The 17,380-nt window shown below is 36.8% G+C and overlaps 1 protein-coding gene and 1 non-coding gene across 2 annotated transcripts in view; one reads left to right on the top strand and one right to left on the bottom strand.

Annotated features, from left to right (window-relative positions):
• LOC132202836 (laminin subunit alpha-1) overlaps window positions 1–17,380 on the bottom strand; it is a 42,545-nt gene that overhangs the window by 13,753 nt on the left and 11,412 nt on the right. The window contains exons 3-14 of the mRNA XM_059630075.1: window positions 7,010–7,252; window positions 6,214–6,519; window positions 5,834–6,070; window positions 4,784–4,951; window positions 4,563–4,721; window positions 4,217–4,436; window positions 3,756–4,164; window positions 3,472–3,694; window positions 3,181–3,415; window positions 2,869–3,066; window positions 2,601–2,707; window positions 2,364–2,541 (exon numbers count right to left, since the gene is read on the bottom strand). Of these exons, the coding sequence (XP_059486058.1) occupies window positions 2,364–2,541; window positions 2,601–2,707; window positions 2,869–3,066; window positions 3,181–3,415; window positions 3,472–3,694; window positions 3,756–4,164; window positions 4,217–4,436; window positions 4,563–4,721; window positions 4,784–4,951; window positions 5,834–6,070; window positions 6,214–6,519; window positions 7,010–7,252 (2,683 nt within the window). The remainder of the gene's footprint in view (window positions 1–2,363; window positions 2,542–2,600; window positions 2,708–2,868; window positions 3,067–3,180; window positions 3,416–3,471; window positions 3,695–3,755; window positions 4,165–4,216; window positions 4,437–4,562; window positions 4,722–4,783; window positions 4,952–5,833; window positions 6,071–6,213; window positions 6,520–7,009; window positions 7,253–17,380) is intronic.
• Window positions 5,631–5,704, top strand: Trnat-agu (transfer RNA threonine (anticodon AGU)). Its single transcript has one exon. It is a non-coding gene; the product is annotated as a tRNA-Thr (tRNA).

Below are 17,380 nucleotides of genomic sequence, written 5' to 3'. Positions count from 1 at the left end.
ATCGCAGCTTAATTTCTTCCACTAATTGTCTCTTGCTTGTTAAATAATAATTGCTCAATTTTTGAGACCATTCTTGAAGAAAAAGTTTTGCCGTTCTTAGAAAAATTAAAATATTCATGATGCAAATTAATTACTGTTAAAATTTGAATTCTATTTTTAAATTTTTTAAAAGCATCCAGATATAAATTAATCATAGATTTTTCAGTTAAGGTGTAAGCGAATTTATTTAAGAACTGAGAAAATCATCGTAATTGGTAATGAAATAATTATTTGATGTCGATCTATATATACAAGAGCGTACTATGTGTAATTATTGCTAAGAGTATGGCCACTTACACTTGACATTTAGCTGTGCACCATAATTTGCATGAGATTGAGGAAATGTATCGTTTTCGTTGGAACAAGGTGCAATAAAACGTCTGACGCAATTACTGTCGTAATGTAGATTCTCGTCACGCTTTGCCAAGCTCTAATTTGTGCCAGGCGGATCTCTTAATTCTTTTCTATTTACCAATATACAGAACTACTCACAACAATTTATTATTTATAAATTAATTGATTTTGAATTGAAGACAAGGCTTAAATAATTCATTATTTGTAATAATTTTAACATTTTTAAAAAAAATTATTTTTTTACTATTTCTTCTTATTTTCTTTTACCTTTTGACAAAGTTGAGTGTCATGAGAAAAAAAATTCAATTGAATTAAGGATTTCGGGGTTTCATAAAAAAAGCACAGCTCAAATTGTAAAAAGTTATTGGTACTGATAATTTTTTTATGATTTATAATGTTTGAGTGATAGATGAGATGATAATCTAATAAATTGGAAAATGGAATAAATAAAAACATGTCCCGCGGACGCTGGGGATTTTTCAGTACCGTATTTGAGTCCGATCCAGTCGCTGTGTTTCCGGCGGTCGTAAAACCTGGCCAGCAACGGATTCCTGAATTTGGTTCTGGGCGGTGCTTTGGCAGCGGCGACCGCTGCGAGGGCAATCGCGGCGAGCACGGTGACCACCCTCATGACCTTTGGTCTCACTCGGATCTGAGCAAAAAGAGCATTTCGGGGCCGCGAGCGGAGCGGCGCATCCTCTCGACGGGCGCTTCCACCACTCACTGACTCTCGACCGACTACTCGCGAGAGCTCTCAATGAATCTGACTCTTTATGTTGTGACTGCTGCGCTGAGAAAACGCAGAGAAGCGGTAGGAGAGAAAGAGACGCCGCGCGCGTGATGGTCCAGACACACAACGCACACCATTTATCCGCAATTATGACCACAAGCATATATATTAGCTCATTGAACGCGCCTTGTGTTCAACGCCGCCGGTCGTGAGAGACGACATTTCAATTTCGCAGAAAATTTAATTTCTCACGCGAGTTATCAAAAAAGGGGAAAAGGAAGACAATTCTAAAAATCAAATAAGAAAGCTATAAAAAACTAGACAGAAAATATGTAATTATTTTGCAGTATTTTCATATTGCAAGTGATGAGACAAAATTTATTTAATTGAAATTGAAAATAGCACTATAACTATAAATTAATTTAGAAAATGTGGCTTAATTTTGAATTGACTGAGAAAATTATTTGACCAAAAAACTGCCTGATATTTTTTTCTTCTTTTGTCTGTCATAATTACATGCTTTGGCCTACTTTAATTTTTTTTAATTCAAAAATCTTATGCAATATTTATGAAGTTAAGAATTTTCATTTTTATCTAGTCCCTAATTATTACTATTGTCAATTTGAGTCTCACGTCAATTTGATTGATCAAAAGGTGTCAATCGGTTCGCAATAACGCCAGTGGTTGGGCAAGTAATTGAATCGCCGGCCAGATTTTTGGTTTTGCGGTCTTTACGCACAGCAGTCAAACAAAAAAATTCCGCACAGGTGTTAGTTCACTTGCACAAATGAAATTCGAAGCCGCTTTTCGCGCGTTTGAAGCTTTTTGTCTCATTGCTGAAGCCCAATCAATTGGAGTCTGATCGCAAAACCTGTTCCTTAACCGAGTAAATGTGTATTGGATTCTCATTTTTTTTTTCATCACATAAGTTATTCGCCTACATTTTGCAGGCAGCTTGTAACCGATCATTAGTTTAGGATTAATATTATATAGTGTGCGAATTGATTGCCAGAAAGATAACTCCAATAAATCAATAAACTGGATTTACCACTTGAGAAAAGCTTTCAAAATTTTAAACGATGTGTACTCGATCGAATTAAAAATAAAATCGAATCAGGTTTTTAAATTGTGACAGATAACTGTTTAAATCAAGGAAAAATCAGCACGCATCTGCTTCTGTAATTGATTTGCTGGAATTGCAACTTTGTGCGCACAGAGATAATTAATTGGCTCTACTTACTTTGGCATCCGCTCCTGCCGAGTCCAAAGTGGTTCGGCAAGCAAGAGTCACAATTCTTGCCTCCCACCCCTGGTTTGCACGGACACTGTCCAGTTCTGGCATCACATTGGCTGCTCTCTGATCCTTCAGGATGGCAGCGACAGAATGGGCAACCTGCGGCCATGTCACCTCTTCCAGGCTGTGACAGAAAATAAAATATTTTAATTTTAAAATTTTTATTATTGATCAAGACAATACCTCGCAACGATCGCAAGCTCTGCCAGTGATAAGGGTAGTGCATTTGCACTGGCCATTTCGTGGGTCGCAAGTGTTGTCTTCCGAACCACCAGGATTGCACTGGCAAGCTGTAACAGTGTGTAAAAAGTAAAACACAATAAATAGATAAAATATTCCACTATAAAAACCAAATAAAAAAATAATCAAGCTCAAACTTGTTGAAAAGTTTGTATTATGGTTAAATTGAAAGTTAAAAGAGTTTTTAAACACATTTAAATTTTCCACGCACCTCGACAATCTGCATTTTCTGGATTGCCATAATATCCAGGAGCACACATTTCACATCTCCAGCCAACAGTGTTGCCTCTGCACCTGAGACAGCGACCGGTCAAAGGATCACAACTGGGGCCCTGTCCACCTGAGTGCATTTCAGAGCACTGGCAAGGTTGGCATGTCGACCCTGGCTGAGATGGATTACCCCAGAAACCTAGAAAAGCAATAAAAAAATTAAAAAAAACAACAAAGCTAAAAATTACTTAAAATTTAAAGTTTGATGAGAAACTCGTACAGTAAATGAGTTAATAAATTTACACTTAATTACCTGGTGCACAACGTTCACAGTGAGTTCCCTCAAATCCTGGCGGACAGTCTGTGCACACATACTCATTAGGATTCCCAGGCACAGTTTCGCAAGTGGGACTGAAATTGTTTGAGTCAGGATAATCCAGCGGACAAGCACATCTTCTGCAGGCGTCTGGTGTGCGCAAACGAGCATCTCCATAGTACCCTGGTTGGCAACGTTCGCAGGTGTCACCTTCCGTGTTATGCTCGCACGACTAGAAATGTATTTCAATTGTTTTAAAAATTTTTAATTTGACATTAATCAACATACACCACATTTTCCAGTAAATGGATCACACATCGGCGAGTGACCGTTGCAGTCACAAGGCAAGCACAAGCCTTCGTGGAGGGTGTTGTTCTCTCGTCGAAAACCTTCCTGGCACTTCTCACATGAAAGACCGTCATAACCATACGGACACTGGCATCTTTCGATGAATCGCGCTGATTGGCCGTCTCCACCCTCCGAACCTCTTTCCAAACTTGCCAAGTTCAGCCTGTAAATTTATACAATTTTATGTTTTCCACTTATATGTTTCAATTTAGTATTCAACTGACCGTCCTTCGATTTGGTCTGTGTGGAATTTGGCCCTGATCATGACATGCCTCAGTCCTGCCAAGACTCGGAGGAATTCAGCTCGGGACACCGGCCTGCCTTTGCTCGGTGGCAACATGTGTCTCCAGCCATCCTCAGTTAAGACAACATTGATGGTTGCATTGGTCCCAGGGTAAGGGTTGTTGTCCAGGCCGATGGTCAAACCATCTCCGATGAGGACAAGGTCTGCACACAGGGTTGGTTTGCCACTTGTGTCTCCTCTGGCTGCAGTCCACGAGAGCTCCATCTTTAGCTGCTGACCATAGCTGGTAAGGATGTCAGCCAAGTACTGCAGTGGAGGCGCAATCCAAAAGTAGTCTTCAGTTCTGAAGGGCAGGTCGTCGGCAGCAATGCTCAAAGGACCGTTCGATCCTAAATCAACCAACGGTAATGAAAATTGAATTAATTTGTTTGCGAAATTTACCGATTCGAGAGGCAGGGACCATTTTTGACCTTTCCAAATCGGTGACGTGCCAACCAGCCTCGGAGCCAAGTTCGCCGAGTGAAACGGTTAGATTTGCTTCAACGCAGGTGGCACCAGGAACGCCAGAGCAGAAACAGGGGATGCATCCTCCAGGGTGCTCTGCATTCAGACCAAAATATCCTGGCTGGCAGCGATCGCACTTTGCACCCTCGACGTGCTCCTGTAATTAATTAAATTTTGGAGAAATTGACATTAAAATAAAAATATATATAATATAGGTACAAATGACCAAATTAAATGTTTATATAATTTTACATAAAAATAATTAATCAAACAGATTTTTCACCTTGCAATGGCACTGCTCCTCACAATCCTCAGAGTCCAAGATTGACCCTTCCTTCGAACATGGGCAAGGCTGACAGGCAGGAAATCCTCGGTAGCCAGGGGCACACCTGTCGCAGTGACGACCTCCAAAGCCTGGCCTGCACTCGCATTGCCCTGGAGCCTGTCGATATTAAATATGACTATAAGTTAGCACCCAAAATATTATTAAATCAATTTTTTTACTTCAGTCTGCTCCTCGCCCTCTTCGGCAACAGAAGCACATCGTCCACTAGGGGACCCAAGGTGGTGACACTGGCAAGGTCTGCAAGGGATCGCGTCATCGCGAGACACTCCAGGTGGACGGAAATAGCCAGCGGTGCACAGTTCACAATTTATTCCAGTAGTGTGATCCTACAAGAAAATTGAACATTAAAAAAAAAACGTAATCATTTTATTTGAGTGACGAGGAGACGTTCATGGCTATGGAGTGAAAATGAGCTTTGTCTGTGCAGACAATTTTTAGTTCTTCTTAAAAAAAAATCATTTTTTAACAAGGACTGTGGACAAAATAAAAAGCCCGTTTATGTATTTTGTACTCCCTAAAATTGCCTAAAATTTGATCAGAGTGAAAGACTGAATAAATTGATAGATGATGTAAATGTTGCATTCAAATTATCACCCATTGCAAAAAATTAAAATATAAAAAAGGGAAAGCAAAGTTGTTACAATAATACTACATGAATCTGACAATGAATCTTGAATAAAATTCCAGGTATGTAATGAACGATTTTATGTGTACAAAATTATTTTATTGAATAGTTATTATGTGTGTATGTATCTACTTTTTCCGATGAAAATGCAAACTTATCAAGTTCGCATCATTAGGAACTCCAGTATTTAACGAAATAATTATAATTTACAGGCACTGTCAAGTCCAACAACAACAAAACTAAAATCAGCAACTCGCATGGCAATGTTTTGATAGTGTATTGAATTTCTGCCACCAGGTAGCAGCATCGACCACAGGTCTGCAGACAAGGCTGTGCAGCAGCGGAGTATAAATTCAATGATTTTTTCCCTCCTCTGCAACGGCGCCGTGGCTTAGTTGGTTAAAGCGCCTGTCTAGTAAACAGGAGATCGTGAGTTCGAATCTCGCCGGTGCCTACCCCAATTTTTTTATCTCTCACTAACACATAAAATTTATACAATGCAAAAACTTCATACCTCGTAGTTTTTCCTATCAATATAATGCAATAATTTTTTCCGAAATGAAAATATTAAATATTAACTTACTCTACAGTCTACACAAACTCCTCCGCCTTTGCGCTCCCCTTTGGTATTGACACTCAGCCGGTTCCTTGCCACTTCTGCGTCATAAGTACAGGAGTCGGCGTGCCCATGGCACTGGCACGACTCGCACTTTGCTGCGTCCAGGGCAGTTCCAGGCCTCCAGGGGTGCTGGTTGTACATTGGGCAACATGTGTCGCAACTGTCTCCACAAGTGTGGTGCCGACAAAGACAAGACTTTACCTGGAACAATTAAAAATAAAAATAAATTTTAATTTAATTAAAAAAAATTATTGTTCCTGATCATTTTTATTATTATCATTAATACGTTTATTTGTAAACATTTTATTTAAATTTAATTAAATTTTTCAATGAAATAGACTCACCCCAGTGTCTTTGTTAATTGGACAGTCGCTGGCGTGTCCGTTACAGACGCACTGTCCTCCGATTGAAATGTCCTTGATTGAGTAGAAGTATCTCTGGGTGACGGAAGCGTCCACCGATGAAGGAGGAAGACCCGTGTCTCCTCGGCCGTACTCTGGGCCAGGGTCGCTCGAACTGGTCATCAGGTCGGCGTTCAAAGTGCGGATACGCTGCAAACGCAGACGGACGAAGCGGGCGCGCGTGAATTCGCGCAAAAGGGCACTCGACTCGTTAGCTCCGGGACGTCCATTCACAAGCGACGTGTGAATCTAATTTTTTTAAATATTTCATTCAATGTTAGAGCAAAATCAAAATGTTTCAAAATTCAGAGGAAAAAGTATGATAATAAGTAATCAAATCTACGATTTTTACTAAATTATAACTGAAGGAATTTATTTTGATAAAAAATCAAAAAAAAATCTATTGTTTAATTTTCAAACTTTGTTAAAAGCTCAAAATGAAGTTTTTTCCTAGTAAAAAATATAAAAAAATGTGTAAAAAGGTAATTTTACTTATTTCAATGTGAATATAATAGTGATTTTTGGTAAAACTTTTAACTTCAAAATGGTCCAGATTCAAAAGAAATAAATTTTAGGGAAAATTCTCAACCAGTTAAAATTATAGTTGAAATTTGGCAAAATAGACGATTTTCAATTAAAAGTGACGAATTCGAGATTGAACATCGCTCTTTTTTTTTGCAAATATAGATTAAATAAAATATTTTCAGCAGCCCCTAAAATAAATTTGAAAATGTCTCACCTCTCCACCCTCAAGAGGGTCCAATTTAGAGTAATAGGAAGTGCAGATGACCTCGGTGTCCGCCCTGTAGGTCGGCCTGCCGGGGGTAGGCGGCACTCCAAACCAGGTTTCGCATTCCTCGTCGGTGATGGCGTAGTATTGCCACGGGAAGAATGTCTTGCCGTCGAGCGACCGCTCGAGGATCCAGTTGCCGGGTCGCGGAGAGATGCCCGCCTTGACTATCACGTACGCGACCTCGTACACCTGCCGACAATTAATTTAGCTCGCTAATTGCCTCCCATCATAATTCAGCGGCAATTACACTTTGTCATGTTCTGTTCGTATAATATACACACAAGCAGTACATGAAAAGCAGAAATTCGCCGAGCGCAAGTTTAACAGAGCAAACCGCTTTTGCAGACTTCATATTATGTAATGAAAGTTTATATAAAAGAGTCATGTGCGTGTGGTATATTTACGTACAGTACACACAGATGGGATGAATAAATTTTGCTTTTAATTGCCTCAAGTGAAGTAGGTTCTGATTCAGTAAAATCTATCTAGCAGTTTTGGTCGAATAATTTAATTTGTTTTCATGATTTTTAAGTTTGCTCTCTAATTTTAAATCTTTTATCTTATTTTTATGTATTTTTATTAAATAATTAATGAAGTTAATAGCCCTTTTTTTATTTTTGTTTCCATTAGTAAATCAGGTTTTCCACTATTTATAAAAAAAAGTCAATTTAATGACTTTGTGACAAGTTTTTAATCTGAAATTTTTTTGTTTCCATTGAATCTTAAAGCATCACTCTTTTGGCCACACAGAGAAAATGTAATCCAGTTTTTTTAATAAACAAAGAGCTCCACCTAAATATCTGCCACCGCGACGATCAATTTGCATTTTTGTCCAAAAACATCGAGGCCAATTTATTTTCAGTCGTGTTTTGCATCCAGTAATTGGCTAATTAAAGCAGAATCGTTGAATATTTCGTTCGAGCGCAGCCTCCGCCTATATGAATTCAATTAGGCAATGCTGGGCCAGTGAATGCAAATAAAATGCTAAAATGGATTAGCCGACATAAAAGCGCGTGTAATTTGATGTTTGGTGATTTGATATTTATGGGCCTTTTACGAGGGGCCAGCAGCAGGCGGCGGCCTGACCGAAAAAATATAAAAAAGGAAAAGGATGTTTCTCTCGGAGGAGAAAAAGGGAATCAATTTTTGAGACGTTAAATTCGTGAGTCTGGCCATTAATAAAAAAGCATGACCGACGCATCCCAATTTTCGTAATTTGAAAAGTGCACAGTCCAAATGATCTACGGCTCTCATTTAAAAAAATCTTCTTGAAAATAATTAATAACTTTTGTGCACACATTTTGTTTAGCCCGCGTGTATAGCTTTAACGAAAAAGATGGGAAAATCAAGATTTGCTTCGCGGATTTCACTCTCCGCTCATAAAAACTCCGTTGTGTGAGGAGCTGTTATAGCCGTGTGTTCCCTTCAACTATATGAAAAGTCAGAATGAGAGTCTAGTTTATGAAGTGCGGCGCTCATATCTTGTGGCGAAAATAGCCACACATCCATCGCGAGCGGCATCTCGCAGCCTAAAATTATTAAAAAAGCTGCCAGATTGTATAATACAGACGCACACTCATTTTTTTCTTCTAAATATATTTTATACATATCTGAATCTATCTCGCTGACACCATATAAAAGAGAGACACTTGAGAGCTAGGAAAGCAAAAAAATATTTATTGGCGGAGCGAATATATTTGACAGTAATGTTGTCTGACTAATTTATGATTTTCAGATAGGGCCAAAAATATAAAATCTATACACGTTTGCTCTTTCGGTATTAATGGAGCGGAGAGGCAAATGACGCTTGAGAAAGAGAAAAAATATTTTATTATTATTAGGGAGGGAAAATATTCTTCTCCGCGCGTCGAAACCGCAGAGGCATATCATATAAATATTTCACAGGTCGCCCGCGTCCAACTAAATCTCATGTCTCGGCATTTTTTCCGCAGAAATAAATTCTAGAGAGGGACAAGCAACAAACTTCTATCCGGTAGAAGAGACCAGCAGGTTATTGAAGTAAAATGTCGAATGTCCAACACAGGTCAGAGCAGGAAAAGGAGCGGTAGGATCAAAATGTGGTTCTATGAGTATATCAAATAGGATAGAGGGGACTAGAGATGACCACTCGATTTATACTAGGACATTATGTACTATATTTGTTATGTGTGCTGAAGTGGTCTGAAATAGTTTCTGAAGCAAGCAACTATGATAATTTTTTAAGCCACACCACTTTTTGATGACAAGATTTTGGATTATTGATTGAAATTTTTCACAAAAAATTTAAGTAAATTGTGTTTGCAATTTAAAGAGCTCCAAATTTGATTGTTTTTTTTTTTTTAAGTAATATATTAGTTCCCTGTCTCCTCATAATTTAATTTCGTTGGAATTATTTATATAATGGTTCAAAAGTGTATAATATAGACATATGGACAGTGATTTCCTTGTTGCATTCTCAGTGTAATTAGCAACACTAAATAAATTATTTTAAGAATTTAAAAATTTAATAAAAATAAAAATTTTAAATACAAATGTTTTATTTTGTAATTTGAAGTTAATTTATTAAAAACAAATTAATTAAAAAAATAAAATGGTAATAAAAATAAAGTTTATTAATTTATGAAACTACATGAAATTAATAATAAAACAATATTTGCACATCAACTTTTTAAGATTTTACATTCGCTTTTGTACGGAAAACGGATCCATTGAAAGATCAAATCATCAGCCCGTTCACTAATTACACTGGGTACATTAAAAGCCGCCTAATTACGTGGCAGCGGGGGGAACAAACTGGAAATTTCTCTCGCAAGCCATTTAATTTGCAGTTGGCAAGCAAAAAATCCAAATTAGCCGTGTGACCCAATATTAAACGGCACAAAAAGCGACGCGAAATAAAAAGCAAAGGGCCGCAGGTGATCCTTTTGTGCGAATAAGTGGCCGAGTGCGAGAGAGGAGCAGCAGCTTTTTTTCTGTGGGTGCCCCGCGGCCAATTATGCTCGCGATGTGTGTAGTATCAGGTTGTTACTATTATGATGATCATTGTGCAGTGCAGTCGAGCATGTCGCGGGGCTGTTGACCCTCGCCGGCAGAGAATCAAAGAGAGATGCTGCGATGCACCAGAAGCTTTTCTTTTTCTGTCCCGCGCGACCGCCGCGGCAGAAGCCGCGTCAAGATTGAAACTCGAGATGAGTGACGGACGCACAGAGTGCCCATCATCCAGGAGAGACAGCGAGGGGCCTCATCGCTTTCTTTCTTTCTTATGCGGAGAGAAACAGCGACTTCTTCCTAGCGAGCATCATGTACTGTTATGGTAGCTTTCAGGTGTTCTCACGATTAGATATCAAATTAGTTGACCATTTTTGTGCCAGACTCTAGTGAAGTAGAGTTTGATAGCGGAGGAGCAACTTGTCAAATTGGATAATAGAAAATGAAGATTATCGATCACATTCAAAAATTTGTATTTAATATTAAGAGCCAGGAACACGGCGAGCATGTAGAAATAGGATCAAGTTGTAAAAGTAAGTATTTTTATCTGGGTTTGAATTGTGCGGCATATTTTTCATTAATTTACTTCGACAGTAGTTTTTGAAGTACAGGAATGCAATTTTTTCCTCAGGCTAGCACAGAAAAATATACAAATTCTTTTGACTTATTTACATTTCACTTATTTATTTGGTTCATTTAAATCGATTCATAAAGGAATACATATAAAAAAATCATTTTAAATAATTAAACTGCAGTCGAAGCATACATAACTTAATTATAATATGCAGCCTGCATGACAAAAGTGTTTGCCAGATAAATAAGAATTAAGAGTGTAAGTTTAAGTTTATTTTCATTTTACATATTTAGCATTTATTTCATTTTAAATATAATGAGGTAAAAAGCTTTGTTAAATTAAAATTCTTTTTAAAATTAGCACGATGAATTTTCCTATGATGAAACGAACCGAAATTATTTTTCTCCTCATTAGATTCAAATCAATGGAGGCGCTCTTTTTAATAATTTAATTGCTGGGTCCTTAATTAATATCTCAAAAAAGCAATCCCACCAGGGCGTTCCGGTCTTTAGATGCTTTAATGGACTCTCAGCGTTAAAACAAAATAAAATCATGGCAGCTATGGAGCGAAGAGGCCATGCGGCGGCGGCCAATAAATAATAAGAAGTGATGGGGTCACATAATAAATTAAGATATTCCTCTAATTCTCGCGCTCCAACAGAGTCGAGCCGTTGAGATTTATTGTCTTATGGTGCAGCTCTCGGCCGAGATTAGAAGCCGTGGATTCGAAAATGCGCCCGCCCGCTCTCTTAATGGACTGCGGCATCGTGGCAGCGGACGAGAGAAAATGAACCAGAGAGGAATAAGTGCCCTCGGGACGAAATGCACTTACTTGGGGTCAATTATCAGGCCCTTACAAGGCTCAGATTGAAAAATGCCATCAATTTAATCCAAAACTCCAAGATGTATGCTAATAAACTGGTTACAATCTAGGATTTGCCTCCATAAAGATTACAAAAAATGTAATGTGGGTGCCAGATCGAGCATATATAGATTGAGTGCGTTGAAAATTGATTGAAAATAATATTTTTATTTTTCAATTTTCAATCATTCATTTCATAAATCAAATTCCCTCCCAAAAATTGTTATCTCAATTTTTCTTTGTGATCTGTGCATATAACATGTATGTAATATTTGTCGGACAAGAATAAACAACAATAAATAAATAAATAAATTGTCTTCCACTTTGGCTACAATTAAAAGTCAAATTGGTGCAATATTTCTAAACCATACTTTAATGTAGATTATTTAATTTTAATAATTAATTTTTTAAACAATATTTTTGTGCTCATTAATAATTATTTATAAGTTTGCAATTGCTGAATTGATTTATGAATTACAATAAAAATTCCTGAATTTTTTTTATAATTTATATTGCTATAGTAATAACTTTTTGTAATTCTTGTGAGAAAAATACAGCCCTTTATGACAATATTTTATTTTTAACAGGATTGTTTGAGAAACCAAAGATTTTTATTATTTTCCATTTTTTTTTACTCAGATAACATAAGGTAGAAAGTTAATTTTTATTGTTAGTGGTGGCAAAGGTGCTGTAAATATTTCGAGTCTCGCTCGCACAAGGAATCATATGTGTAATGACGTCACTTTAAAAGTTACTCTTTTGTATTATGTATTTTATTAGTAGATCGACAAGGCGTGTGAGCACCACAAACACTAGACTAAAAGACAACCACACCTCTCCGAAAGCACGGGAAAGAGTCTTGCTCGTCTCGTCGCCGACGTGTATGGCTTTTTTGGCTCTATCTCAAAAACGCGCGGTTATCTGATTCATTTCAAAAATTTATGTGCTGAATAATAGATCACGAAGCCCACGGCGAGGTGTGTACTCGAATAATCATGAATGAGTAATAATGCACGTAAAAGGCCAAGCGCACTTATCGCTCGTGGATCAAATTCAATTTATATATTCAGCTCTTATAAAGCTTGTTCTATTTTGTCTTGGCAGTGACTCCTTTTACGGCCAATCCAATCTCTGATTATATTTTAATGCCTGCCAAAAGTGCCGACGAATTATCAAAGAGCGCGCTTGTAAATTTTTTGATGCTATAGGCAAAATAGATAACCTATACAAGGTAAACATGAATGTGTTTTGCCTTGTTTGCGAAATTATTAGACTATTAAAGCATAGAAAAGCTTTCAAAGAGCTTGTGTTTAATTAAATAAACATTGAAAATAAATGAAATTGCATCTTTATATAATAATAATATTGTATTAATTGATTAAATTTTTTAAGCAAAACATTCTCTGCCCTGATTTTGTTCTTTAAATAAAATTTTACAAAATTTGAGTAATTTCTGTATAATTAATGTAAGTATGATTTTTATAAAAATCATAACATATTGCTTGAGAGTTAAATTGTAATTATGTTTATATTTTGTATAAGAATCTTTATTTGAAATAATATTATTGCAATATTATTTTATTTGAAGTTATTAAATTACGTTTGGCTGATGATTCATTTCATTGTTGTAAAGTTTAGTCGAATGAATTTTACAATTTGTTTCCAAGACATAACCAATGTTAAACGTCAGCTGACTTGAAGAGCAGTCGGTAGCAAAGTGGTGCTGGCTAATCTTTATTCATGAGGCGTCGAGTCATTCATATTTCAAGCGTTTATATGCGCCTTTTCCAAAGGTGGATGCTGGGCGGAATTAGAGAGATTTGCACGCCGTTTAGGCCGAATGCGCGAAGAGTGCCCTGACAACGAGAGTGCATAGGCGGACGGCAAAGAATTAGGAAGCTCCATAAAAGGCTCGCTCGTATGGCCTTGTCCGCCTGAATTCAACTCAACACGCACTCACACTTTGCTTCCTAATCGTCGCCTTTTTCCTTGGCTAACCAAAACCGGCCGGCTGCTTGTACCAGATTGATTTTTCTCTCTTCAACCAATTTAATTTTTTTCTTTCTTATTTCTCTCGTTCACGGACGAAAATTAATCGATCCGCTGAAATTGTAATTACTCTCCACTTCTGATTATTCCACTTTTAATCGCCTCCTTCTCGTTTTTGCCACCTGGATTTTAAAATTTATTGCCCGTCTGCGTTGGTCGCCGAGCTTCGAATTGAATATGTATAAAAAGTGCTGCCGATGAGCGAATCGCCCGCGTGCTTTTTATTCTTCTTTTTAGCCCGAAGCCGGTTTGTTTCTTGCGTTACGCGACGCCAGATGCGAGCAGAAAATAATTTTCCTCGGATTTCGCTGAGAAGTTCTTTGCGAATAAAAACAATCTTGCGCGTGGGTCGAGTGCAAAAATGCAGACGATCGCATGAGTTTTAAAACCGTAAATAACAAAAAATAAGATTTATCACGATTGCGAAGATGTGTTTATTTTGCTCCAGGTGCAGCGCACGTGGATCATATTGGCGACTGCGTTGGTGGGTGTGTGAAAAATAACGCGTCATGTTGGCGGTGGGTGAAAAAGGTGTGATCAGCAAAGTGCAAAGGGCCTATTTCTATACGGTTTAAAAACCAATTTTAATAAATCAACTATTGATTTTTTTGTAAATAAGGGTAATTTTTATGACACTAATAAAATCAAAAGATGTATAGGAAAAGCGGAATTTAAATTCAAAATAAAAATCAATAAACACTCAATTGTGAAGTCCTACACGTTCTACAATATTAAGTTATTTTCCCAAATAAAATCTTGAATCATTTTTTTTTAGTTAATTAAAACAATAACAAATTTTTGAAATTTTATAATTTAAAATTTCTTTGTGCCATAAAATGCCAAAAATATGAAGCATTTTTATTTATAATGCTTTTTAGAAAAGAAATCAGATTCATTGGCACAGCAAATGAATATTTTAAATTAAATTACAATGTACATGAGAACCTCAATTAAATCTTATCGCACCTGTGCCGTGGCTGTCAAGCAAGGGCTATAGCATCAGTATTGGAAGACAATGGCTACTTTTTCGTATCTGTTAGATCGCTTGGATATTCCGTAGAAGGGCACGAAATACATTAGGCAGTGGCCGATGTCAAAATCAATCTGCTGATGAAATCTATCAGTCGGCCGGTTGTTCTGCGGGGGGCAGGGGGGTGGCTTCAAGAGACAATACAAATCCGCGCCGAGAGCTGCACAGAGAGCATTAAGATTCAGCATGTGAGTGAGCAAAAAGGAGCAGAGAGCCGAGAGCACGACCGGCGGCTCCAAATTTGGGCACCGTCACAATGGGGCCAGTTAAGCTGCCTATTTTCCTCGCTCTCGCCACTATTATAAGTGCTGCATCTCGCGGCGCAGGTGAACTCGTTTTCGTCTCTGCCGCGAGATCAGCCGCGTGAGAGAAATACAAAACGCCTGCCTTGATTTGTTTCGTATTATTTTCATATATGATGCTCGGCCGTCACACTGGCTGCCGTGTGCGCGTATTTCAAGCCAATATTCGCTGCTTTTATTTTATTTATTTACCTAACCGCAGGAGCAAAACTCGATGGGCAGTAATCCGGGCGCGATATATTTACACGCTGCGGCTGCTACAAAATTGACGGCTGCTTGCATTAAAATTATAATTACCTTTAAAAATATGTAAGAGAGGGGAAAACAATTGTTTAATATTAAGTATTTTTATTACTTCAATAATCGCTTCTTGAAAATTATAAGGACTAGCAAATGAAGCTATTAAAAATGAAGGAATCATATTAGTGTGTGGTACTAACTTATCAATCTTTACAAATTTCAACCATAATGATTAAAAAAAATATTAGAAAAAACATAAAAAATTATAAATTAAATTAGTAAGGTTTTGGGATAAATATATTATTATGACAAGCCCACTTTTAATTTAACTTGAATGAAAACAATGTATTGTAACAATGCGGACAAATATAAACAACAGTAAAAATAAGAAAAACTGTAATGTTGAATAAGTATTATGTAATTCTTCAAGCTTTTCTTCACCTTCCTTATTTTAAATCCATTTGCATTTTCCTTATTATTTTTTTCAATGTAAATCCTGACAATTTCCAATTTAATAATGTCATAGAGCTCATAGAGTTTGAAATCTATGAGTTAATATTTTATTCTTTTAATGTAAAAAAGATAATTTGAAATTGCAGTAAGAACAAGATCTTAACATGCTTTCTTCAGTGCTGTTCTAGAATATATTCATTTTTATTAATTAAGCTTAGAAAACTTGTAATTCATATAACTTTTCAGGTGTGCCAAATTTAATGCCCATGCACACCGTTAAATTAAAAAAAAGACCAAGAAATAAATAATTGCATGGATATGATTTAATTTTTGTCAATTCGGTTAAACGTTTAAGAGGTTGAATAAAGTAGCTTTTAATACAGCCACAAATTATAATCGACATTTCCTACATATAGTGGTGCCATTATCAGATCGTTACCAGCGCGGGCTGTGAATGCGCACCGAATGAATAAAAATAAAATATCAAGTGGGCGAGCGACGAGCGCATAAGTCCCTGTTCGCCGAGAAAAGTAGCCATGTTTGGGCGAGCCTTGGAGCTCATTCTTCGCGTGGGTGCAATGAATCGAATGAGCTGAACTGCGACGAGTCTCGAGCACGTGGGCCGTGCAAAAGATACATAATATGCAAGACGAGTACATAAGTTATTATTAAATAATGAGAGAGAAATGTGCTCAAGAGAAATAAGAAAGATGTTTTCTTGTGCCGGGGCAAAGAGATAATGTATGGAGTGCGCGAGATAATATGTTGGATGTGAGCTGATGCATGCGGGCAGTGCGGTAGGTCAGTACCCAACATAGCACACAACATGATTTAATCGTTATTGTGGTAATTTTTTATCGTCAGTTCCGAGTAGCGTGTATACAGAATATCATTGATGTTTCTATAAAAGATAAACAAATTTAGTAAAAAGTAATAATAACTGACTTATTTAATTAATATTATTAATTAAGTCAATTAAGTGATTTTTAATCCTTTCATTGTTGACATGTTTTCTATTCTACGAAAAAGAATAAGAAAATAAAAAAATTCCATGAAGTGATTGTTCTTTTCTATAATAAAACAAAGTCCGCAGTTCAACATTCCAATACATATTGTTTTAACAAGAATGTGAATATAATTAATAGTAAAAAATTAAATTTTTGTAATCTTTAAACCAGAGGCCATTAATAAAGAAAAAGAGGACAATAGCCGGCGCACCTGGGGGTGGTTTTGTTTATAGTCCACGGTTGACATTTCTCTTTAGTTTTTGCCGGTTTTTTTGCAACAAAATAACAAATTTCTGTCGATGCGCACATTCCAGCGCGCTCTTTTGGTTCACAGAAATCATGCGGAGAGGACAATGATGCGCCTCGTCAGTCACAAAAAAGTGGCGAGAGGAACGTGAGCAGAATTTCATGACCGTGAGAAAAAGCACGCCAGTGAAAGAAAAGCTACAAGCATTACATATTATTTATCACAAGGTGGAATAAGTGTCACCAATGGACATTTTTCATTAATCTTGCTACAAAGAAAAATTAAATAATGGAAGATACCAGCAAGAATGGAAATGGAGAAAAAAGGTGTAATGTTTTAATGCAAGCGGAAAACATTAAATAAGTTTTGTATTAATAACAAGGATTTATTTATAACATGTTATTTTAAATTTGTGTTCATTTGCACCTTGATATAATGAAAAAAAATTAACTTAACTCCTTTTAATCTTCTTAAATATAAAAAAAAATTAATTTATATTGAATGGAGACTTAACATTATGATCGTTGCAAATGTTTTTATTGTCTCTCTTTGTATTTTATGTGTG

This window comes from Neocloeon triangulifer, unplaced genomic scaffold (genome assembly GCF_031216515.1).
Source record: "Neocloeon triangulifer isolate White Clay Creek 2 clone unplaced genomic scaffold, ASM3121651v1 ptg000015l, whole genome shotgun sequence".
Classification (NCBI taxonomy): domain Eukaryota; kingdom Metazoa; phylum Arthropoda; class Insecta; order Ephemeroptera; family Baetidae; genus Neocloeon; species Neocloeon triangulifer.
Note: the sequence above shows the minus strand (reverse complement) of the source record. Positions and strands in the feature narration are given on the sequence as shown.